General features: G+C 50.1%; 2 protein-coding genes across 2 annotated transcripts in view; one reads left to right on the forward strand and one right to left on the reverse strand.

Annotated features, from left to right (window-relative positions):
* DDB1 (damage specific DNA binding protein 1) overlaps positions 1–12164 on the reverse strand; it is a 35663-nt gene extending 23499 nt beyond the window's left edge. The window contains exons 1-10 of the mRNA XM_074401555.1: positions 11900–12164; positions 10565–10713; positions 9064–9180; positions 8470–8691; positions 5880–5994; positions 4734–4831; positions 3054–3212; positions 2095–2178; positions 1400–1516; positions 697–799 (exon numbers count right to left, since the gene is read on the reverse strand). Coding sequence (XP_074257656.1) covers positions 697–799; positions 1400–1516; positions 2095–2178; positions 3054–3212; positions 4734–4831; positions 5880–5994; positions 8470–8691; positions 9064–9180; positions 10565–10713; positions 11900–11960 — 1225 coding nt within the window. The 5' untranslated portion in view covers positions 11961–12164. The remainder of the gene's footprint in view (positions 1–696; positions 800–1399; positions 1517–2094; positions 2179–3053; positions 3213–4733; positions 4832–5879; positions 5995–8469; positions 8692–9063; positions 9181–10564; positions 10714–11899) is intronic.
* Positions 12165–12218: 54 nt separating this feature from the next.
* On the forward strand, positions 12219–24895 carry TKFC (triokinase and FMN cyclase). The gene is made up of 18 exons (XM_010335351.3): positions 12219–12322; positions 13631–13742; positions 16676–16865; positions 17801–17911; positions 17989–18170; positions 19509–19587; positions 19897–19986; positions 20543–20577; positions 20656–20740; positions 20825–20914; positions 21410–21526; positions 21915–22034; positions 22138–22275; positions 23237–23343; positions 23439–23542; positions 23689–23722; positions 23835–23924; positions 24319–24895. Exons 2-18 carry the CDS (start codon positions 13740–13742, stop codon positions 24478–24480), a joined length of 1737 nt encoding a protein of 578 aa, XP_010333653.1. The 5' UTR covers positions 12219–12322; positions 13631–13739; the 3' UTR covers positions 24481–24895.
* The last annotated feature ends 282 nt before the right edge of the window (positions 24896–25177 follow it).

Below are 25177 nucleotides of genomic sequence, written 5' to 3' on the forward strand. Positions count from 1 at the left end.
TATTCCACTACAAATTTTGATCAGTAGTTGTCTCTTTTTTTTTTTTTTTTTTTTTTTTTTGAGATGGAGTTTCGCTCTTGTTACCCAGGCTGGAGTAAAATGGCGTGATCTCGGCTCACCGCAACCTCCGCCTCCTGATTTCAGGCAATTCTCCTACCTCAGCCTCCCGAGTAGCTGGGACCACAGGCACTCACCACCATGGCCAGCTAATTTTTGTATTTTTAGTAGAGACGGGGTTTCACTATGCTGACCAGGATGGTCTTGATCTCTTGACCTCATGATCCACCTGCCTTGGCCTCCCAAAGTGCTGGGATTACAGGCGTGAGGCACCGCGCCCGGCCCCGTCTCTTTTTTTTTTTTTTTTTTGAGTTTACTCTTATACTTTCAGATATGTTTAAGCTTCTGATGTGTTGTTAAGACTTTCACTCTAGGCCGGGCGTGATGGCTCACGCCTGTAATCCCAGCACTTTGGAAGGCCAAGGTGGGTGGATCACCTGAGGTTAGGAGTTCAAGACCAGCCTGGACAACACAGTGAAACCCCCATCTCTAATAAAAAAAAGAAAAAAGAAAAAAAAAAGACTTTCACTCTTCACTTGATCTGCTTTCTTCAAGCTCCCACCAAAATGCCTTCACAACATGTGAAAAGGCCAAAGTCACTCAAATAAGATCTGCATCTTATGTCCACCAAAAGGCTACCTTTGATGCCTGGTAAGTCAATGCTGGCATGCTCATGAATTCCAATTCCATTCCGGATGATCCGCAAGGAACCTTCCTTGAAAGCCCCAGAGCAAGTGACCAGCTGCAAGTAGAGAAAACATTTCTAAAGAACACCCTCAAGAGACTGGGCCAGTCATGCTAATGCCCAGAAAGTAAACACGGTACACCTAAATCCAAAAACCTTTATTGTGGGGCTAGGTTTGAGGATGCAGACTTGGCAGAGGCTGATTTCCAAAGTCTTTCAAATTTACAGAGCAGATAGGACCATCCTAGTCCAGGAAGCAAAAAGCTTCTACCACTGCTCCTAGCAAGCTTGCTTAGATCCTTGAGACCCAGTTTACTAGAAGGAGTACAGGATCTGGAGTTAGATACATCTGCCATTTATTAGTTAGGTAGACTCTGGAAAAAGTTACTTAATCATTCTCAGCCCTAACTTTCCTCACTTCTAAGATGGCCAAAAATCCCTGTCTAGGGTACTGGTGTGATTACAGATAATGTATATAAAGTGCCTGGTAGACCAAGATAGGCATTCAATAAACAGTAGTTATCCTTGTATCACTGGGATTCACCAGGGGGCTCTTAAAAGTATCTTCAGCGCACCCTCCCCATTCTAGATAAGCATAACTAGGAGGACACAGTTTGAGTGGGCATACCAATCATCTGCTTTCAGGACGCCCCTTACCTGCCCCTGCCCCTGCCTCTCCAGGTCCACCACACACATATCCACAATGGGTCCTAAGTTGGTGAAGGTTTCCATGGCCACTACGTAGGAGCCTTGTTCATTACTGTCAACATTGAGCTAAGAAGAAAGAATAATATTAGTTTTGGAACACCCTAACAGACTATTCAAAAGAGATGGTTATTGTCCAGAAAAAACTCTCAATACTGCTAGATCTGCCATTCTTGTGTTCCAAGGGATGATTCCAAAAGGGGACTGCTAAGGAATATGGTTGTCCTACAGGTGATCCATTAATCAACCAAGGATTGCTGACCTAGAGTCCCACGGATAGATTTCAAGAAGTAGCGAATGTTTGAAAATAAATGTAAAATGTCTGCGTGCATTTTTCTGCAGAGATGGTCCGAAGTTTTCATTTTCTAGAAGAGGGCCGTACATTAAACTATGACCTATTTGAAGGTGGGAGCTGGGTCTTACTCATCCATGTATCCACAGCACCTAGCACCTTGCCTGGCAAATTTGCTGAATGAACCACAATGACAAAGAGCTAGTCAGGGGTAGGATGTTAAATCAACCAAGTGGAAAGCTGGATAATAGGGATGTGGATAAAATGGAGATTCTGAGGCACCAAACACAGGAGAAATTTGATGAAGAAACAGCGAGGACAGCAAAAAAGAAACCAGAAACAAGTGTCTTCTCACCTTCACAAGCTGGGAGTCACCCAGGCGAGACCCGACAAACACAACACCATTATCAAGGTATGTCAAGCACTCAGCAATAGAGGTCTGAAAAAAGTCAGCAACATGAAAGAAATGAGAATGGACTCCACGTGGGATCCAGACACTACCCACATCTCAGACATCTGCTGAGAAAACTCCCAACTGCAGCTTAATTCAGGACAGTTCTCTGTTTCAAATCCCCAGGTCACAACAAGCAAATGCTTCTAAATCTCTGAAGTTTGTGATTCATCTGTTGCATCCCTACACTCAGAAAAATCTGTCATTTGTCTTGCATATTCCTGCTCCAAAAAACACTGCCTAAGTATTAATATTAAACTTTTGGGGAACCTCCTCCCAGAACTGAAATCAGCAATAATCTTTTTTTTCTTCTTCTTCTTTTTTTGAGACAAGGTCTCAGTCACCCAGGCTGAAGTGCAGTGGTACAATCATGGCTCACTGACTTCAACCTTGACCTCCCCAGGCTAAGGTGATCCTCCCACCTCAGGCTCCCAAGTACCTGGGACTACAGGCACACACCACCATACCCGGCTAATTTTTCTACTTTTTGTAGAGACGGGGGTTTCGCCATATTGCCCAGGCTAATCTTGAACTTCTGGGGCTCAAGTAATCTGCCCACCTTGGCCTCCCAAAATGCTGGGATTACAGGTTTGAGCCACCGCAACCAGCCAGATTAATCTTTATATATCTTTTTCTGTTTCCCTTTCTTTTCCTCTTCTCACAGGCTGCTGAGGTAGATTCTCACAGTATCCTGTGAGATTCTCCAACATCTAACTCACTCAACAGTCACCTTCTACAGCAGAAACAAGAGTTTGTTGTTAGGTGTTAAGTAACATAATTCCCAGAGTTGAGGTGTGGGACCACACATTTGGGATCTTTAGGAACCTAAGAGAATGCTGCAGAAGAACAGGGAGAAGTTCTACCTCTCCCAGGAGTTCTACACGGAGATCCTTGAGAGTGACAGTGCCATCCATCTGTTCCTCCTTCTCCAAAAGCAGCATGAAAAGTCTGCCTTCCATGTCTCCCAGCAGGTATCTTGAGCCATTAGGGTCCACTCGATTGTGGCACACAATGGTGCTTTGCTGCCGATAGGGAGGAAACAGTCATTAGAGAGTCAGCATCTTCCACACCAGAAAGCAAACCCTACTAGACCACTCCCTTTACCAAACCCAGCCATTTTACTGGCAGACAAATCGCTCAGATAACATTACATGAAAATGAGGGTAGATCCTATTCCCTGTTAATAGAAAATGGGGAACTTTTTTATTTTGAAGATAATTTTCTGAGGAGCTTCATTAATATACCTTATATGTTTCCGGATATGCTGTCATTCTGTAGGAAGATACAGATACACAGAATAGGAAGTTGCTGCCAAAATTCACTGAACTATGAATGCTACTACAAATGTTGTCATCTATTCTATCACTAATTACCCCCTACCACTGTGGCAATGCTACCACAGATTTTGTTCTTTTTTTTTTTTTTTTTTTTTTTTAAGAGACAGGATCTTGCTATGTCACCCAGGCTAAAGTATGGTAGCTATTCACAGGTGTAATCACAGTGCACTGCAGCCTTAAACTCCTGGACTGGAGCCATCCTCCCAAGCAGCTAGGGCTACAGGGACTCACCGTTGTAGCCAGCTAGATTTTTTTCTTTATTATCAAAAAAAATTAAAATTAAAAATTTTTTTTTTTTTTTTTTTTTTTTGAGACGGAGTTTCGCTCTTGTTACCCAGGCTGGAGTGCAATGGCGCGATCTCGGCTCACCACAACCTCCGCCTCCTGGGTTCAGGCAATTCTCCTACCTCAGCCTCCTAAGTAGCTGGGATTAACAGGCACGCGCCACCACGCCCAGCTAGTTTTTTGTATTTTTAGTAGAGACGGGGTTTCACTATGTTGACCAGGATGGTCTCGATCTCTCGACCTCGTGATCCACCCGCCTCGGCCTCCCAAAGTGCTGGGATTACAGGCTTGAGCCACCGCGCCCAGCAAAATTAAAAAATTAAAAAGGGTATAATGAAGCTTTTAAGGCTTAATTTTTACAACTTGATATTCTAAGGCCTTGAAATTTTTATTACTTTTTCAGTCCATGTGATTTATCAATATATTACTTTATATGACTTGAGTCCTGAAAACATTACATTCAATGGAATTTGCCAAAACTGTCTCTTCTTTAAGTTGCCCCATGAGGTAGTTCACACCTGTAATCTTAGCTACATGTGAGGCTGAGACAAGAGGATCACTTGAGCCCAGGAGTTTGAGGCTGCAGTGAGCTATGATCATGCCACCACACTCTGGCTCTCCAGCGTAAGCAGCAGAGTAAGACCCTGTCTCTTTGAAAAAAGAAAGCTGCCCCAGCCAATGAAAAAGGCCAGCCTATTTTGATTACATCATTTACCTAAGTTAGCAAGCAAGCTCTCTGTAAGCAAATCCAGGCTAATCTCTCTCTGTATTCCAATGGCCAATACAATATCTTATATACATAGTAATTTGTTTAACAGGCATCTGTGAATCTCGTTTTGACAAATGAGAGAAAGGAATGAACAAGGTGAGGACGAGGAAAGAAAAGATGAAAGGAAAAAAGGGGAGAGGACTGCTGCTCACCTTGATGATAGGAGGAGCAATAGCCAGGTATTTGTCACCATTGTGATAGGTGATTGACTCCTGTCCAATGATGATGGCCCCTCCAAAGGGCTCTGGGACTGCAGGAAAGACAGCAAAATTAGAATGCTCAGCACTCTGGGTCTGCCAAATCAGGGGCCGGCAAGAGTACAGGTCCAGTTAGCCCCAAGGCAAACTTGATCATCATTATTTTAAAAAGGACATCAAAGCCCAGGGAATATGATAGCCTTTACGAGATTCTTAGAAATTGCAGACTGGCAATATTTTTATTGCCACTCTTCTGGTTTTGACCATTCCTATGGGTGAGGAATCTTCTCCATGTTCTTCCCCATGCAGTCTCCCATTTTTTCTTCTCAACTTCTGATTTTTTCTTTCCTGGTCTCCACTCTTGTTCCTTAGCTTCACTCTCCTGCCCCCCACCCCCCGCCGTTATCAGGCCCACCATTTAGAAGAGCCAATTTTCTCTTAAGAGTTTTAAAACTTCTCTCCTGAGTGAGACAAACATAATGCTGGGGCAGAGATAGGACAAGGAGTTAAAAAGCCTGGATTCTAGCTCAGACTTTGTCAATTATACAGGCATGGGCAGGTCCCTCTGGCCCTGTTTCCTCATCTGTGAAGAAATCAGATAAGCTCTATTGTTCCCTTTCAGTTTTTTTTTTGTTGTTGTTGTTGTTGTTGTTTTTAAAGGGGATGGGGTCTCATTATGCTGCCCAGGCTGAACTCAAACTTCTAAGATCAAGTGAATCTCCCACCTCAGCCTCTTGAGAAGCTTGGACTACAGGTTTTGGCTTTCTTTCAGTTTTAAATGTTATACCCAGCAATAAAATAGTAAGACTCATTTCCATATGCCACTGTGCAAATCAATCTCCATGTTTTATAGTCAATCCCTCCACCCAACCAAAAGGAAAGTTATACTTTTGAGGGAAGGAGTGAAAAACAGAAAATCTCAAAGACAGAAAAATACAAAGCAGATTTTAGAGAAAGAAGACATAAAGGAGTGGTAAACACTGCACACCTTCAATAATACTGAGCAACAAACTAAAGGGCAGAGAAGGTGAGGGAGGGAACAAGAACAGGGAACTAGCCTAGCCCTGAGTGGAGGTACATTTCCTAAAACCCCCAACCAACCTGCGATCACCATGGAAGCTTCAGCTTCTACATTTTCCTGTTTCCAAGGGCCCTTATTGAACTCCTTCTCTCGGAGAGACACCTCATAGGTTTTCACATGCCGCCCCTGAGGGTCCTAGCGGGGAAAGGTGAAATCGTTAGCCTTTAGGAAGAGTGAGCCTTAGGCTAAGAGAGGTGCTGAAAGGGACAAGCCACTACCACCCAGCATCTGACAGTCCTGTCATGTCAGTCCTCCCACCCTTATCCATCAGTATACTGACAATCACCAGCTGGGCCTGGGATTAATTCCTAGGTAGACTGCAGCATCTGAGATCTACCACTCTTAACAATTCAACCAACCAAGAAAGGTTTAAAAATCAGAAAAATGAACTTATTACACTGCACTAAGCACTCTAAGAGATACTGTGTGCCAGGCAGGGTGGCTCAAGCCTACAAATCCCAGCACTTTGGAAGGCCGAGGCGGGCGGATCACCTGAGGTGAGGAATTCAAGACCAGCCTGGCCAACATGGCACCTCTACTAAAAATACAAAAATTAGCTGGGCATGATGGTGCACGGCTATAGTCCAGCTACTCAGGAGGCTGAGGTGGGAGAATCACTTGAATCCAGGAGGCAGAGGTTGCAGTGAGCAGAGATGGCGCCACTGCACTCCAGCCTGGGCCACAGAGCAAGACTCCGTCTCAGAAAAAAAAAAGATATTATGTGTGTGCCTATGCGCATTCCTTAGCCTCAAGAAACTTACAAAATAGCTACATGAAAACACACATTGATAAGCTACACCTATGAGATTTTTTTTTTAATTGATACAATTCGTAAAAGCATTCTGATGGAATAACAGTAGGGAGAACATAACTAATTACTCCTCTAAAGTTGTCAGAACTTTCAGTCCTGCCATTGTCAGCACCATATTCCCCTCCTTTTTCTGAATCATGACTCATGTCAGTGCTGGGACTGCCAAAATCACCTTTAAGTTGCTTGGCCCGGCATGGTAGCTCACACCTATCCCAGCATTTTGGGAAGCTAAGACAGGCAGATCACGAGGTCAGGAGATCAATACCATCCTGGCCGACATGGTGAAACTCCGTCTCTGCTAAAAATACAAAAATTAGCTGGGTGTGGTGGCACGCACTTGTAATCCCAGCTACTTGGGAGGCTGAGGCAAGAGAATCACTTGAACCCAGGAGGCGGAGAATGCAGTGAACTGAGATTGCACCACTGCACTCTAGCCTGGTAACAGAGTAAGACTCTGTCTCCAAAAAAAAAAAAAAAAAAAAAAAGTGCTAAAGAGCAGGGATGGGGAGAAAGCTACATTCAGTCAGTGGAAGATGGCTTCCACAAAGAAGTTATGGAAGGAATTCAGCAATGTGTTTCAGGACAGGGATCATATCTCGGTCACTGTTACAGCTCCTGAAGCATGAATACCTTTCACATAGCACTGTTACAGCTCCTGAAGCATAAATACTTTTCACATAGCACACACTGAATTTTTGGCATAAAACAGTCGAGAGTAATTTTTAGCTGATGAAAACATTTTCTCAATAGTGAGTAGGGTTATGACACAACTTCACAAAAAGTTCAAGTGTGGATTTAGGCTTCTGAGACACACATGCAGAAATGAGGATCTGATTACGACTGGCAGCCCTGAGGCTGAGAACAATCAGCCTTGAATAATCAACAACATCAAAGTTTTAATGACCTAATATTTACAAAACTAAAGAAGAGAGAAAGTCTAAGTTTTTATTTTAACTGATATTTAATAAGGTCAAACAAAATCTCTGGGTTTCAACCTTATTCAATTGAGCCTTAACCCAATAGCCTCAGAACTGCAGTAACACTAAGAAATATACAAAATTACTTCAGCACTTCCAATATATAATAAGGCTATCAAACTGTTTATGTGCCCATACACTCTATGTATTTTCCTTCCATCATTTTATTCAGCCACATGCAAATGAAATTACCTCATGCTGCATGCTTTGTTAAAGGGCTGAGATTTTACCAAGACACTGGCATGTTAGTCTGGTGTTCTACCACCCCACCCCCACTTAACAGATCTGGACCAGAGAACAGCTGCGCAGGATCAGCTCTGCTAAAGTTTTAGGCACAGACTAAAATAGAAGTCAAGAGCCAGCAAGTCACCAGTAAGTGGCTGCTGGACAAAACATAAACCTCTTCTTAAAAAACAAATTCAAGGCATCACCAAGACAATTTCTCTTTGCTCAATACAAAGGCAAGATCTAGATAATTTCTCTACAGCTAAGTTTTAATAATCCCCTTGCACTCCAGTAAGAGACTCAAAGTATAAACTGGGTCATCCTATGAAATCTCCAAGGCCCACAACCAGAGTGTAATCTCAGGATTAAAACCTGCTACAAGCCCCAGGGAGCTTGCTGCCTGCACAATAAGTACTAGTGCACTGAAGAAGCAACAAAAATCTGACCTGTATCAACTGTGTTACTCAAAACATTTCAGGACAAACACATTAAACACCTCTCTCTACCCTACTACCAAACCCAGACATTCCAATGAGCAAAAACAACTCCTACCACATCAACCTCACAGCTCCTCCCCCTCTCCTCCTGACCCAGTACCTGGTAGACAAAGCAAATAGTAGGTGCTTGGCAACCATATAGGAACTTGACATCAATGACATGCAGCTCCTCCAGGCGGATGTTGAAGGCCTTGAGTTCTTTATTATCGCGATCTAGTGGAATAACCTTGAAAAGGCCATCATAGAGACGCAGGCCAATCATCCGGCACTCTGGGTCAATGATGCCAATAATGCCAGTCTCTGAGGGGCGGCCAATGCGGTCCTGAGAAACAAATGGGATTAGGGAAGAACCTTAACAACCACAGAGCAACAGAGGACACTGGGCACCACTTCTGCAGAAAAATTTTAGGAGAGGTAGTAAAACTAATTAATCTATTTGACAGGCCAAACGGTTGGAGCCCAAATGTCAGTGCATACCTTTTTTTTGTGAAATACTGAATCTCAGTGAATTATTACCCTCTCTTGGGCCTTGAATGAACTACAGGAGTCCTTTCTCCAAAAAGCTCAAACTCATAGTGTCTTTCCCTTGTTTTTCTAATCAAATAAAGAGCTGCTCCCAGCACTTGAATATTTTTCAATGAATCATGACAGTCCTACTTGGAAAATTATCATGGGCCTAAAGCAGCCACCTCACCTGAACGTTGCCATGGGCTCGTGTGATGATGTCAATGCTTTCGCCACTCTGCTTATACTCCAGGATGCAGGCATTGTACTTTGCTGTCAAGATAAACAGCAGGTCCTTGCTCTCCCCCTGAAAACCAATATTATGCTATCAAAAGAGGTTCTTTTCAAAACAGGAACAACCTGTCCAGTCTTTAAGCAAACCAAATTCTTTAAGAATTTTCCAAATTCTTCTCTCCCAAAAGAGAAAAATACATGGTGAGCTTGTAACCCACACTAGGTACACATATACCCTAAGGGCATGTACAAAAAGCCAGAACTAAAGCTGGTAAACATCTAGTCCTCACTTTCATGATTCTCCATCTCTCAGTTCTATATACAAAGTCTTCATCTATTTCAATCTCAAGCGAATCTCAATCATTGCATTCAAATTCTGAAAGATGAATGTAATGCCTCCTCCACTCCTCTCCCAAGTATTTGAAGACAAAAAAAAAATGTGGGAATAACAATGAAAGCTAAAAGGCATCTTACTTATTTAACACAGTCTTACTTATTTAACACAGACCTCCAAAAAATTACTGTTTTGTTCAAAGGGTTATAATTAAAATTTTGAACCCATTGCTTTCTTGCCAGATTCAGTTAAGACATGATAATGCAATGTGGTGGTGATTTGGATGAAAACATTTGCACTAAAATGATAAAAATACTGATGTGTTTTTTTTTTTTTTTTTTTTGAGACAGGGTCTCACTCTGTCACCCAGGCTGGAGTGCAGTGTTGCCCTCTTGGCTCACTGCAACCTCCGCCTCCCAGGCTAAAGTGATTCTCCTGCCTCAGCCTCCCAAGTAGCTGGGATTACAAGTATGTGCCACCACACCCAGCTAATTTTTCTATTTTTAGTAGACGGGGCTTCACCATGATGGCCAGGCTGGTCTCGAACTCCTGACCTCAAGTAATCTACTCCTCTAGGCCTCCCGAAGTGCTGGGGTTACAGGCATGAGCCACCACGCCCAGCCTGGTAACTGTTAACATAACATTAAATGCTTGCTCTATGCCCTGTGTTACTGAATCATGTCATATTCACAATAACCCAGGAGACTGGATCTGAAAGGTGCCTTAAATGACAGCTAAAGTCAGAATTAACAAGGAATGAAGCCAGGACTGCCCCACTCTAGCCTATCCTCTGAATCAAATTGCTTTAATTTCTCCCTCCTAAAGAAGTCAACTTTATAAATGTTTCCCTAATGAATCTCTCCTACTACTGGGAAACTTGGTCAAGAATACATATATCCCAAGAATTCACAAAACAACATAACAGCCGAGGCATGGTGGCGCATGCCTACAATCCCCCAGCTACTCTACTCCATAGGCTGAAGCAGAGGTATTGCTTGAGCTCAGGAGTTAAGACATCCTCAACACTGCAAGACCCCAGTCTCAAAGAAAATAAACAAAAATAACGTAAATAACCTACAACCAACAGTTTTCCCTCCACTGTTTGTCCCAACTCAGCACTTACCTTGGGCCTGAAAAGCTCCATGACCGCAATCTTCCCGTACATGCCCACCTCTTTGACGGGCCGAAGCCCCTCGGCGGTGACCACATAAATCTCTAACCTTGTGTTTTTGGCAATCAACAGGTTTAAGTCTTCAGCTGAAGTAAAGTGTCCTGAAAGAACAGATCCTCTAACTTTCGAAGCCAGGGAAAGGGACTCCCATCCCTTCAAAATCATTTATGTCTAAATACGTCCAGAATTCTCATTTACTTCACATACTTCAACACCCTCCAGCTATTCCCTTTCTTGCCAAATCCAGCACCTCAAAGGGTCTCATTTCATGCATTCAACAAAGCTACTTCCCTAATCAGACTAAGAAAACTGGACTGGATCTAAGAGCGTGTGTCCTCCAACTGACAATGACTGAGTAATCTCTTCTCATGGCTCTTGTCCCTCGAATTTTACTTTTCCTATTACAGTTACAGGGGCAGGCTTCAATTGAGAATGCTTCCAGTCTTCATATAAAGTCTCAGAAACTTTTTTCAGACAGACCAAACGAGAAAAGTCCCAGAGTTTTACATGAAAACATTGTTTTGTCCACATCCCCTGCCCTCCTGGCAGTCTACCAACACCCCCATCCACACTCAGCTACCTCCATCTCTGAACAATAGAGTTTTGTTTTGGAATCATGATTAGGCTGCACATAAACATGCCAGCTTGGGGTCTGCATATTCAGCTGAGAATGTGGGCTCCAGATGATTCTTCCCGGGTTCTGGACATCGGTGTCTTTAATAAAAGCACATCGTCAAAAGGCAAACCCTGCACTGGGCCGGGCAAGGCAAACCCTCTTCTCCAGCAGGGCCCTCATGTAAACAACAGCCCCAGGCAAAGCGGTTAGCCCGGAAAGAGCTCCTCTCCCTCTGTGGGAGAATGCGGGCATTCTTCACATCCCTCCACCTCCTGGGCCCCCCCTGACTTCTCCACAAGAAAATCCTGACCCCAAAGTCGTCATTAACACCTTCCCTTTTCCCGGCCCCACGAGGCCAATTGCCGGGCCCAGACAACACCGTATTACCAATTCACACTCCTCTCTGGGTCTCACTGGGCCCGCCCTGTCCTCGAGGCCCAGTGAACTCCCCAGGACGAAAGAGGACCTCGAGAGAGGATCCTAACCCCCCCAAAAGCGCGTATGGAGACGACTCCTCCGAGATAGCGGGGCGGGGGAGGTTCCTCGGCCGCCAGCGCCTCCCATTCGCCGGGCCTGCTCCTGCCCGGCCGCCCCCGGGCCGCGGGCCTCCCTAGGCCGCGGTTCCCCTCAGCTCCCTCCCTTGCCGGGGTCTCCGGCCCCGGCAGCCTCACCGGTCACGCAGCCGTTCACGGCGGTGGGCTTCTGGGCAGTTACCACGTAGTTGTACGACATGTCGAGGCTTGGGGCGGCCCGTCGGGACTCGAGCGCGACACTAGAGAGAGGGACACAAGCAAAGAGACTGGCGGCCCCCACCAGCGCGCAGCGAACTCCACTGCCGCTGCCTCCGCCCCAGATACACGTTGCAGGCCAGAGCGGCCGGGGCGAGGGGCATCACGGGACGGCTTCACCTGGCTCCTTGGAGGACTCCCGAAGCCCGAGGCCGCCAACCAAAGGAGGCCCCGCCCCCGGAGGCGCCGCCTCGCCTCTTTCCGCCAGCGCCCGCGGAACCCGGATGAGAGAGCGCCGTTGGGGGTTCCCCGGGAAATTGTGGTACCTTTGGAGGTGGCGGATACGGGCGTGAGCCGGCGGGGGAGGTGCGCCAGTGTCCTCGGAGCTCGCCCGCGGACTCCCTTCCCCGTTCCGCGCCCTTCGTCCTTACCCGCATCCTGTCCTTCCGTTGCTCCAGGAGTCCTCGGGGCTGTTCCTCCTTTTGGAAAGGGAAGGACTGCGGAGGCCTAGAGAGGGAAGGGAAGTGACCGCGAATTGTGCACATCCCCGACTGGAACCTTGCTTGCCTCCCCCTTCACTCTCTCAGTTCCTCCAGATCCAGCCGGTGCTCTCCCCTGACGTTAAAACGACCCCTCGGCGTGGGGCACCAGGACGCTCACCTCCTCCCTTTGGCGCGTTGATTCTTAGAAGGGCTCACCGGCCCGCTCGCCCAATGTTACTGGTGCCCCTATGGCTCTACAAATTCGAACCTCAAACACAAAACCAGCATCTCTCCGTAGGGAACCCCAAGGAGCCAGGAGGGCAGTCAGCCCTGCAGCTTCCAGGGTAGCATCAAACAGGCTCCCCGGGAACTAGAGGAGAACCACGTGGCTTAGCTCACTCGCGGAATGCCAGAGAGGAGCCAACCCCCATTTTGCAGATAAGGAAGCTGAGACTTAAGGAGGAATTGGTTTACCTAAGACCTCCCCCCCAACCCCAAGTAGGCTGAGGCAGAGCTAGGTGCAGAGCTATGTTGATTGTTCCTACTGTGCACCCACACACAGGCACAGAGGCCAACACGCCACGGAACCGGGCTGAACTGAGGAAAGCCAGAATGTCATTGTGGTTTACAGCTTGCATTTCCCACAGCAGAGACTGTGCCTGACTTTCGAGGCAGTAGTGAAAACACACTCTTTGTAGAAAAACGAAAACAGAGGTTTAGGTCCTGGCTCTTACCCGTATGACCTTGGATATGGCCCTAGAGCTCTCCTAGTGTGTGTCCCGGAAGTAAAATGGGATCACAAACTGGGTAGCTCCCCCCATCCCCCACCCTTTTGGTGCCAAGCCCAATGACAGCAAGCGTGTGAAGAGCTTTGTTAACTTTCTCACTGCATGTGATGCCTATGCAAAAGATAAAGTTATTCTGAGGGTCACTGTTCTTCGGTGATGAAGTGGGTGGAGGTGCGGTATAAAGGCAGCCCTGTGCCTGACATGGATTGATCTGTCTTTCGGCAGCCAAGTGCAGGCGTGAACCTTGGTCGGCCCCACACTCTTCTCCATCCATAGCCCACGTACTAGAGTTTGGACTTGGACCGAAGTCTGGGGCAGCTCCCTAATTACGAGGGCGCTGAAGTGTGATTGTGCCAGTCGGCTGCAAGTGCCTTCAGCAGCTTGTACATTACCCGCTCCTGCAGGTGCTGCTGCTGCCTCCGCTGTGCTCAAACACAGGTAACACAGGATTGTCCATCCTCTGGCAACTTGGTACAAAGGTGTGAACTCGGCTTGTTTCGGAGCCTCCCCACCATGGTGAGTAATACAGGGCTGGGGCAGGGGAAGGGCAGCATGGTCTCAAAGCGGGATCCCAGCCCTGGGCACTTGGGCATGCTAGAGCTCCTTACACCCTAACCGAGAGCTGCTACTACCTCCTGAGGCTCAGGAGTTAAGAGAGAGAGTCATCCTCTCTCCCAGGGCCTGATTCCTGCTTTTCTTCATTCCCGGAGGCCACTAGTCCCAGCGAGGCCTGGGGCTGCAGTCTCTGAGTCCCTTTAGAGCTGTTCTGCCCCCTATCTGGGTCTTGCATTCAGAGTAGAACAAGAACAGTTACCTGCTCTGTAATAGACACTGTACCAGTCACAGAAGGAACCGTGAAGAATGCCCATGTGACTGTCCTAACCCTGGGGCTTATGTCGGCCGGTTTGGAGCTGGGATCTACAGTGTGGGAGCCAGGCCGTGTCCCTGGGCTTTGCTCCAGGCCCACTGATTTGAACCAAAACAAGCCTTGAACATATCTGGATTCAAATTTCAGCCTGCCACTGATGAGCTGCCTGACCTTTTACAGAAGATTTAACCTCTTGAGCCTGTTTTCTTTATCTGCATTATAAAGCAGATTAAGGCTTATCTCTAGTGGTTGTGAGGCCTCCAGGACACTGTTCCTGCTCTCAGTGAAACACAGCAGAGGTCAGCCATGTGCAGGTACTGCTACGTGAGGACTGCATGTGCGACACAGGAGCACAGAGGAAGGGCTGAGTCCTGGAGGCCTCACGTCATTCCCTTTCCTTTTCCATCCTCTCAGTGGTGCAGGGATTATTGAAAATCTCAGGCAAGACATTATCAAAATGGGGAGCAGGCCACTTTCTTGGAGGCTAGTGGTACTGGAGGCTGGGCTTGGAGTGAGGCCAACTCATTGTATGTTCTGGTCCCTGGTAGGCTCTAAGGGCCACAAGCCCATGCCCTTTCTAGGGCAACCTCTGTCACCCTCCACCTCGCTTCAGCTCCTTGAGAAAGCAGCATGATATGGCCAAAAGGGAACCAGCTTTGGAGCCAGGCAGACCTGGACACCTGCTGGCTGTGTGACCTTGGGCAAAATCGTTTAACTGTGCCTCAGTTTTCTCACTGGGCTCATCTTTCCTCCATCGGGTTGTTGGGAAGATTCAATGAGACATGTTCAGAAACTCTTAGAACTGGGCCTGGCTGTAGTCACTGCTTGGCAAATGGAAGCTATCTTATTCTTTTTGCTCCCTGTAGACCTAGGCTACTCTGAAGCAGGTGGCTTAGCCCTGGCCCTGGCCAATCGCAGGACAGGTTGGCAGGGAGGCATCAGAGCCAAATTTTGTACAAAGGAGCTGCTGCTAGTGGGCTCAGGAAGAAGCTACAGCCGGAAGTTCACCTTGCCAGGACCTGGCTCAGCTGCAAGCTCCCGCCAGGCCACCAGGTGGCGGTGGGAGCCCAGCCCTCTGGGTCCATGTTGGGCCCCAGCCTCACTCCGTCTTCAGGACAAAGGCAGGGGCTGCAGCCCTTGTTCAGCAGTCTCCCGCTTTTCATAGCCTTTTTAAAAAATGGAGTAGCTCCCTTTGATTGAGTTTCCACTATACCACAGGCATAGACTCTGTTCTTGTAAATCTCTGTTTTACAGAGGAAGTATTTATAGCTCACAACAGTGATGTATCTTTCCTGAATTCCTGCAGCTAATGAGAGACACAAGTGGGATTTGAACCTAAGTCCCCATGACAGCAGAGCTCAAGCTGTGCTTCATTCTGGCCCCCACACTACTCACTTCTGTCTACACCCCGTATCCACTCAGCCAAGCCTGGCGGTGCTACTCAGCAACTCTCCTCCAACCTGCCCACAGGCCCTCCTGAGGTTGCCCGTGGCCAGCCTTCTCCTTCCCACCCCTCCCTGCTGGTCACCCCTGCTTCCTGGCACCACCACACTATTCACTCCAGGCCTTGGCTTGTGCTCCCCCTCTGGCTGGAAGAGCCTCCCTTTTCCCTCCCCGCCATGCCTCCTACTCCCTTTTACCTATCCAGGTCCTGCTTATCCTTCACAGAGACCTCCAGGCCCCTCCGGAGGCTGCAGCCCATCCTCTGTGCTCCTGTGGTGCACATGCAGTCCTCACGTAGCAGTACCTGCACATGGCTGACCTCTGCTGTGTTTCACTGAGAGCAAGAACAGTGTTATTACCTCTTTTTTTATTTCTGAGATGGAGTCTCACTCTGTCACCCAGGCTGAAGTGTAGTGGCACCATGACAGCCCACTGCAGCTGTGACCTCCCAGGTTCGAGCAATCCTCCCACCTCAGCTTTCTGAGTAGTGGAACTATAGGCATACACCACCATGCCTAGCTCATTTTTCATATTTTTTGTAGAGATGGGGTTTCATCATGTTGCCCAGGCCAGTCTCAAAGTGTTGGGCTCAAGTGATCTGCCTGCCTCAGCCTCCCAAAGTGCTGGGATTACAGTCATGAGCCACTGTTCTTGGGCTGTTATCTTTACACACAGTGCCTAGCGCTGGGCCTGGCACACCAGGAAGCTGGGGAAATGTTTGCCCTGCATTGGAGCAGCAGTGACTGTGGAACCTGCTCAGCTCCTTCCCCTGGCATAGGAGCCTCAGCCTGGGGCTTTTCTTCCTTTGACAGAAGAAGGTGCTGGGCCCCAACTTGATTAAGATACTTTATGCTAAGGACAATACCTCCCCCCATTTTCTTTGTATTGAAGCCATTTTTTAGGATAAATTAAAGGTGTGGTACAAGACACTTCATAAATTAGGTACTGAATAGAAAGACACAAGTTATTGAAAACTCACAGAAATACCCACCTAATAAGATGTCGCCCAACTCAAGGAAGTGCTGTGCTCCTGGAGTTTTTAGGTGGATGTGGGCCTGCACCACAGCAGAATGGCTGGGCAGAATGGAGGCATCTGTGCTGACCACACTCTGATCTCCTTCTCGCCCCTCCCCTGCAGACCTCCAAAAAGCTGGTGAACTCGGTGGCAGGCTGTGCTGATGATGCCCTTGCCGGCCTGGTGGCCTGCAACCCCAACCTGCAGCTCCTGCAGGGCCACCGTGTGGCCCTCCGTTCTGACCTGGACAGCCTCAAGGGCCGGGTGGCACTGCTGTCGGGTGGGGGCTCTGGCCATGAGCCTGCCCATGCTGGTGAGCACCCTAGGGTGGGGCAGGGGGTACTGGTGGAGTGGACGGGGCCTCCTGGAAGATCCTCAGTGCTGCCATGAGGTGCAGGGCGGAGCCCAGCCCAGACTCAGGAACTGGGGCTGCTTCCCACTCTCCCTCTCCTCCGGCTGGGATCAGGGGCCCATCATGGCTTCTCTGAATCTGTTTCTACATCTAAAAAACTACGAAACTTGGGCCAAACAATCTCTCAAGTCCTTCTAGCCCTGAGAGTTGGTGATTCCATAAGTCTTCTGGACCCTCCAGGCCCAGCAGACCCACCCCTTCTTCCACGAAGGCTTCCTGACTCCCAGCCTAGAGCAGCATTCCTCTTCTGAATTCTCACCTGACATGTCCCACGCACGGACTGTCCTGGCTTGTTTCCTGTTAGGAGCCAGGGATGTGAACTCTCCTTGAGGGCTCCTGGAGGGCAGGGACTAGGCTGCACATCATTTGTCCCTTTCCTGTCTTCCTTCAGCAAATCCATTCATTCATTCGGCAAACGCTCATGAGCCCACTGCATACCTGGCACTGTACTGGGCACAATGAACCAGACAGACAAGGTCTCTGCCCTCGAGGAGCTTATTTTCTACTTAGGAGAGATAGGCAATAGTCAGGTATTCACAAAAGTAAATGAGATCATTTCAGAGGGTGCTACGTGACTTCGTAAAGACAGTAAAATGGGGCAAAGGAATAGTGAGTCCCCGGGGAGGGAGTGGGTGACTGCTTCAGACTGGGAGGTCACAGAAGGCCTCTCTAAGGTGCTTCCTAAGAAGGAGTCAGCCATGCAAAGACCTGCGGAATCTTTGAGCACCAAGCACACAGTAGGGCTCACCAAACCATGACCCCAGGAGCGTAGGAAGCCCCAGTGACTACAGGCACAAGTCCACCCGGCATGCTCACTCCACCCCTTCCACTTCCAGGTTTCATCGGGAAGGGGATGCTGACCGGGGTCATCGCTGGAGCCGTGTTCACCTCCCCGGCAGTGGGCAGCATCCTGGCAGCCATCAGGGCAGTGGCCCAGGCTGGCACAGGTAAACCTGGTGTGTGGGAGGGGCTGCGGCCAGGAGGGCACAGTAAGCACACTGAGCCCTGCCGGCTGCTTCCTCAGTGGGGACCCTCCTCATCGTGAAGAACTACACTGGAGATCGGCTGAACTTTGGCCTGGCCCGGGAGCAGGCCCAGGCTGAAGGCATCCCAGTGGAGATGGTGGTGATTGGGGACGACAGCGCCTTCACTGTCCTGAAGAAGGCAGGCCGGAGGGGCCTGTGTGGCACAGTGCTTATACACAAGGTGGGCTTCCACCCAGGACGCAGAGGCTGGCCAGCCCCTCCCAGCCTTTGCTTGCCAGCCCCTCCCAGCCTTTGCTTGCCTAGCAGCACCCAGTAACTGGACCTTTCCAGCCCTTCCCCAAGAAGTTACTTCTTCTCCAGTGTTCCCTGATCTGAGAAGGTCCCCCCAACCCCTCAGCTACCTAAGCCCAGATAGAGGCATTCTCCCAGACCCGTCCCCTTCTCTTTCCCATACCTAATCAGTTGCCCAGTCCTGGCACTTCTACTCCCAAGTGTACATAACACACATCCTCCTCAGACCCCACCACTCTTGCTCGCCTTGGTTCAGGAGTCATCTGTTCATGCTTGATGGCTGCAGCTGCCTCCTCACTGGGGTCCCCCACCTGCTTCCTGCCTTCTGGCCTTGCCCATCCATTCTCCACCTACTGCCAGAGGTGTCTTCTAAAACGTATATCTGACTAGGTTGTTCATCCGCTGAAAGCCTTGTTGAGTGCCTAGAGTCAACACAAGCCCTCACCCTGCTCCCTGACTCCCCACCTTCATCTCCCATCATCCCTACTTTCCTCTTACAGTCCAGTCACGCCAGCTCCCGTACCTGAGAGGCTGTGGCTCATCTCTGGCTTTGCTTATGCAGTGTCTGTGGCCCAGAAAATTCTTTCTTGTCCAGGCTCCTTTTGGCCTGGCTAACTCCTACCATTCTGCAGAAGCCCAGCTCTGTCTGATATCTCCCCACCTGGGAGGCTCTCCCTGATCTCCATCTCCCCACTACCCTGCGCTGGCTGGCAACCCCTACTAGTGTGGACTCCATCATTGCAGTTACCACCACACATTCATTTTCAGTTTGTTTCTCTGCTTCCCTAACCTCTCCCCAGACTGTGAGTTCTTAAAGGTGGAGACTGTGACTTAGTTGCCTTTTTTGCTTTTCAGTATATACTAGGTGCTTGGTAAAAATTGGGTGGATGGATGGATGGATGGATAGATGCGTAAAGTGACCCACAGTCGCAAGGCTATTGGAGCGAGAACTCTGGAACCCTAGAGTTGGGAAACTGGCCACCTACCGGGTGTGTGACATCGGACAAGTTACCTCCCCTCTCTGGGCACATTTCCCCATTTGTAAAGTCTTTTCTGACTCCAACAGATAGGAATTCTTGAAGATTCCTGGCAGGTAGACTGAATGAGGGGAGTTTGCTGTTCTGCCCTAAATGTGATGGGCCAGGTTGAGTGTGGAAATCCTGAGGTTCTCCCTTCCCGACAAGAAATTCATGCCCTGCCTGTCTTCTACCCAATGTGGTACAGTGATGACCTCCGCTCCGGGGCTTTTACCTCTGTGTGGCTGCAGGTGGCAGGTGCTCTGGCTGAGGCAGGTGTGGGGCTGGAGGAGATCACGAAGCAGGTGAACATGGTCGCCAAGGCCATGGGTGAGTGCTGGCCTGGGAGTTGAGGAGGTGAGTGGGGGAGGTTGGAACAGCCCTGGGATGAGGAGCAGGTTCCTGTTGGTTGCCTAATGGGGCTCCCCAGGTTATTACCCAGAAGGTGACGGAAGGTATCGCTGGGGGAGCTCTTGGGGACTGGTGGCCTTGGGTACCATAGCTGAGGTAGAGAGTCTGGCAAGCTTTCTCAGAGAAGAGGGTGCCTGTGGGCAGGCCTTGTGAGATGCTGCTGCTGTCCTTCCTGACACCCAGTGCTGAAAGCAGAATAGTCATCCCTATATGCCTCATTTCTCATAGGTACCCTGGGGGTGAGCCTATCCTCCTGCAGTGTCCCTGGTTCCAAACCCACCTTTGAGCTCTCAGCCGACGAGGTGGAGCTGGGCCTGGGTAAGCTTGTGGCCACCCATCCCAGCCCTGCCTGCCCCTCAGCCCTGGACTTTGCCCACCTTGTATACCGTAAGAGCTGTCAACCTGGTCCTGTCCCCAGGTGGTCTTAGTATTTTTACCTGGACATTTGAGGCCCAGCCTGCCTGATTTCTACCTGCTTTGCCATCCACATTCAGGACTCTGGCCACGTGGGGCTCCATGCACTGTCCACCTCCTTGCCTTTGCTCACCATTCCTACGTCCTCCTGCCCCTGCCAGAATGCACCTTCTTTCAAGGGCTATTCAAATATCACCTGACCACAAAGCTTTCTGCTTCCTCCCCTGTGCTTCCACCTTGACTACCTCTAGTTAAAGCCATCCCCACCACCGAGCCATGAGCTCCCATAGAACAGAGACCATGTTCTTCATTACTCTGTCCATTTCCACCCTCCACCTCCACCCACTCATAGTGCCTACAGTGCCTTGCCTAGTGCCCAGCACTGTGTGAGTCCCTGATAAAAATGATGAGCAAATCCCCAGGTCCCGAGTGGGCCAGCACTGACCACATGTATCCGCAGGGATCCACGGGGAAGCGGGTGTGCGCCGGATAAAGGTAGGTGGTCCCCCTGGCACAGGCTCCCCTAAGGTCAAGGCCCCCCAGATGCAGCTCATTCTTGGCTCCCTCTGACAGATGGCAACCGCCGACGAGATTGTGAAACTTATGCTCGACCACATGACAGACACCACCAATGCATCTCATGTGCCTGTGCAGCCTGGTAGGTGGCGTGTCACCCCATCTCGCAGCCCTTCCTCCACTTCGGGGCAGAGGGTCTCACCTGGGGTGTCATGTCTGTCCACAGGCTGCTCGGTTGTGATGATGGTCAACAACCTGGGTGGCCTGTCATTCCTGGAACTGGGCATCATAGCCGACGCTGCTGTCCGCTCCCTGGGTGAGCCTCGCACTGGGAAGGGGACCCTGCAGCCTTTGAAAAGGGCTGAGGGAGGGCCTTGTGATGGCAGAGAACACGGACTGTGCTGTCAGATGAGCCTGAGTTAAATCGTCTCTCTGCCACCTAATTGCTGGATACCTTGAGCCTTTGTTCATTTTCTTGTCCGTAAATGGGGTAATAATAATGATACCCACCTTATAGGGTTGTTGTGAGGATTAAGTGAGATTAAGCATATGTAAGACACTCAATACTGTGCCCAGCACCTAGCTTGAACTGAGTAAATGAGACCTATAGTTACTCATCTGCCCCGAAGTAGGGGACACCTCCAGGAAATAACGTGGTCATTTGTGGGGTTGAGGGATGCCAGGAGGAAATCAGGCCATCTCCCGACCAACCTGAGGGCCCCAGCTTCCAACATCCTTGCTTTTCATTTGTTATGTTTCTTTCCCTGATGCCCATTTTCCCCTCTTGGACTGCCACGCTCTGGTATTGCAGAGGGCCGTGGGGTGAAGATTGCCCGTGCCCTAGTGGGCACCTTCATGTCAGCACTGGAGATGCCTGGTGTTTCTCTCACCCTCCTGCTGGTGGATGAGCCTCTCCTGAAACTGATAGGTGAGACCTGGAACGTGGGTCACCCAAGCCAGGGCTACTTGTGGCCGGAAGAAGCCAGGGAGACTTGGAGACCCCATCAGGGCTGACTGTGGCAATCAGAGCTCTGGAGCCTGTGAAGAAGGCCCTAAGCTTCTCCAGCCTTTGCTAGCTCTCACTGGACTAGGAGGAGTTGGTGTTAGGATCCTCCTCAGATAGGCCTGACCCTTTCCCCAGGGACACTTCCTTCATAACCCTGTAAACAGTAGGCACTCAGTCTGTGGTTGAGGTGGACTCCCTTCCTCCAGGGCTGCTGAGAGCCAGGCCACCAGGGCCAGGATGAGGGAGTCCAAGCCCTCCTGAATCCCTGGCTGGCCAGCCATGTCTAAAAGAGTTATCTTGCTGCCATTAGATGCTGAAACCACTGCAGCAGCCTGGCCTAACGTGGCTGCAGTCTCTGTTACCGGGCGGAAGCGGAGCCGGGTAGCCCCTGCGGAGCCCCAGGAGGCCCTTGATTCCGTTGCTGCAGGAGGTACCAAGCCCTGCTTCTGGGGAAGGGGCAGGCTTCCCAAAGGATGCAGGGGCATGTGGTGGGACGGGCCAGGGCCCTGGCGCCCACCATCCTCCCTTTCTAGGCTCAGCCTCGAAGCGGATGGCGCTGGTGCTGGAACGGGTGTGCAGTACCCTCCTGGGCCTGGAGGAGCACCTGAATGCCCTGGACCGGGCTGCCGGCGACGGTGACTGTGGCACCACCCACAGCCGTGCAGCCAGAGGTTGGTGCCAGGGACTTTGCCAAGTGAGGTCATTCACAAAACCCTAGCTCCCCTTTCACCTGTTTTCCTGAAGACAGGGACCTTCTTTTTCTTTGAGACAGAGTCTCAGTGTGTCTCCCAGGCTGGAGTGCAGTGGTGCAATCTCGGCTCACTGCAACCTCCGCCCCCCAGGTTCAAGCACTACTCCTGCTTTAGCCTCCCTATTAGGGATTACACCACTATGGCTGGCTAATTTTTGTGTTTTTAGTGGAGGCAGGGTTTCGCCACATTGGCCAGGCTGGTCTCAAACTCCTGACCTCAAGCCATCTGCCCGCCTCAGCCTCTCAAAGTGTTGGGATTATAGGCATGAGCCACCGAGCCTGACCAACAGGGACCTTGTTAACAACACAAAGGTAGGAGGTTGTTATCTTAGAATGAAATGAAATCCTTCACAGTGAATAACTTAAAACTCAAGGCAAACTTATTCTGTTGTCCTTATTTTTCTTAGTTTACCCAGCCTAGTGAAAAGCTCTTAACTGTCCAGCATCAATTACTCAAGAAAAAGGTATTTGGTGCCTGCCATGGGCTAGGCATTGCTCTCAACTCTGGATACAGTAGTGAACAAAGCAGGCAGAAATCACTGCCCTCATGGCTTATGTTCTGGGAGGAAGACAAACAGTAAACAAGATAAACCAGTAAAACAGAGGATGTTAGCACAAAGGGCTAAGGAGAAATAACAAGGCCAGGAAGCGGAGTACAGGGTGTCAGGTGGAGGGGCTGGGGGCAGGCCTCACCTCCCGAGGCCCCGTTCAGTTACACAGCCCAGCGCCTCTCCAGACTGCACACTGGATGTAGTAAGGGCTCTTGGGAAGCCTTCCTTCTGCCTTCCTCTCAGCCTCTTCCAGCCTTCACTGTTGCTGGCTAGAAGTCAGGGAGATGGAGGGAGTGTCTCTGAATTCCTCCCATCTCTGTGTGCCTACAGCGATACGGGAGTGGCTGAAGGAGGGCCCACCCCCTGCCAGCCCTGCCCAGCTGCTCTCCAAGTTGTCGGTCCTGCTTCTGGAGAAGATGGGAGGCTCATCTGGGGCGGTGGGTGCCCAAGGGCTGAAGGGCTGACAGGGAGGTGGCTGGGCCAGCTGGGGTCCTGGCCAGCACCACATGCTCAGCATTCTTATCTTCCTCAGCTCTATGGCCTGTTTCTGACAGCAGCTGCCCAGCCCCTCAAGGCCAAGACCAGCCTCCCAGCCTGGTCTGCTGCCATGGACGCCGGCCTGGAAGCCATGCAGAAGTGAGCTGGAGCCCTGTGCCTCAGACCAGGGTTGGGCTGGGGGAGGTGGTTGGTGACATCTGCTCCCCACCAGGCCCTAGCCCCACCCTTTGAGTGATTCCCTTGGTTCCCTACAGTGAGCCTCTTTCATTTTCTTTCCCTGCCAGGTATGGAAAGGCTGCCCCAGGGGACAGGACTATGGTGTGTACTTGGGCTCTGGCCCCAGACCTTTCTCCTTTTGAGCCTGTAAGCCCTAAAGAGCACCCTCAGTGGCAGGGCCTGTGCTCAGCTCCCTTTCCCTCACCTTGTCCAGCTGGATTCTCTGTGGGCAGCAGGGCAGGAGCTCCAAGCCTGGAAGAGCCCAGGAGCCGATCTGTTCCAAGTCCTGACCAAAGCAGTCAAGGTAAGTGAGGCTGGGCCCCACCCAGGGAGACAGGCTTGGAACCACCAGACTCCTGTCTCCATGTGACCCTGAGCAAGTTCACCTTCCTGGACTGCGGTTTCCTTCTCTGTGCAATGGAGATGAGCACCTATCTCAGAAGGCGGTTATGTGTCTAAAGAAATGCTTAGAGTCCTGCACAGTGCCTGGGATGTGGCAGGGCCTCAGTGAATGGCGGCCCCTTTCCCTGCTGGAAGTAGATGAGAGGTGACTTTCCACCTGGTGAGAGAGCATAAGGTGCTGGCAGAGCCAGGGCAAGAGTGTCCAGGGCCAGGCTGCATGGCAGAGACACTCTGCCCATGACAGGGAGGAGGCCTGGGGGCCTGCCCTTGAACCTGCTCGCACACCCATCCCCCAGAGTGCCGAAGCTGCAGCCGAGGCCACCAAGAATATGGAAGCTGGAGCCGGAAGAGCCAGTTATATCAGCTCAGCACGGCTGGAGCAGCCAGACCCTGGGGCGGTGGCAGCTGCTGCCATCCTCCGGGCCATCCTGGAGGTCTTACAGAGCCAGGGTGTGTAACTGCCTCCCTCTGCCTCAGCTCCTCTCACTGCTGCTGTGTTGAGGCAGCCTTTGTCACTTCCTCTGCCTTCCATTCGTCACCTTCTCCCAGCCTGGACCCCTTGGCCTGCCCTCTAAGTTGAGCAGGAAATCCTTCACCAAGATTCCAGAGCTACAGACAACACCCAGAGCGAGCCGGAGTGGGTCCCCATGCCTCTCCAGTATGCCCTCTCCCTTTGCAGGAGGGTGGAGTCCCTGGGCCATACCACCCTCCCCTGCCAGCTCTGGACTTCAGAAATAAGGCATTTTCCTTGTGCAGCCTTTACCTGGCAATCCTAATTTGGTTTTAAGACTCGCTATGAAATGCCTTTCGCACCTTAACCCCAGTGAGTGTGGAAAAGAAAGTTAATAAACTATAACACATGGAAGTAAGAAAGCCACTGCCTTCTCTGAGGAACCTTCCCCAAAGCATGTGAACCAGGGGCCCACAGCCCTGGCCACAGGCATCATGAACCATCTCCTACCAGGCAGATCTCTATTACTTGAGGCCCTAACATAGGGTCTCCTCAGCTGGGCTGCTTCCAAGGGGCCCCCACCCATCCCCCTTCCAATACACATACCTGATATGTGTAAGAATGCTAGAAAGGCTTTCCTCAGCATTGAATTAACAATTCAGTGGCTCCTCAGGAGTTAAATGGGTATTTGGGACACCAGAAGG

Source organism: Saimiri boliviensis, chromosome 6 (genome assembly GCF_048565385.1).
Source record: "Saimiri boliviensis isolate mSaiBol1 chromosome 6, mSaiBol1.pri, whole genome shotgun sequence".
NCBI classification, from domain to species: domain Eukaryota; kingdom Metazoa; phylum Chordata; class Mammalia; order Primates; family Cebidae; genus Saimiri; species Saimiri boliviensis.

What these genes read in the sequence shown, in the direction of transcription:
- TKFC (XM_010335351.3), top strand. An exon ending in CGAGGTGGAGCTGGGCCTGG is followed by an intron (nt 19,987 to 20,542) that starts GTAAGCTTGTGG and finishes ATGTATCCGCAG; the next exon opens with GGATCCACGGGGAAGCGGGT. An exon ending in CGGGTGTGCGCCGGATAAAG is followed by an intron (nt 20,578 to 20,655) that starts GTAGGTGGTCCC and finishes TCCCTCTGACAG; the next exon opens with ATGGCAACCGCCGACGAGAT.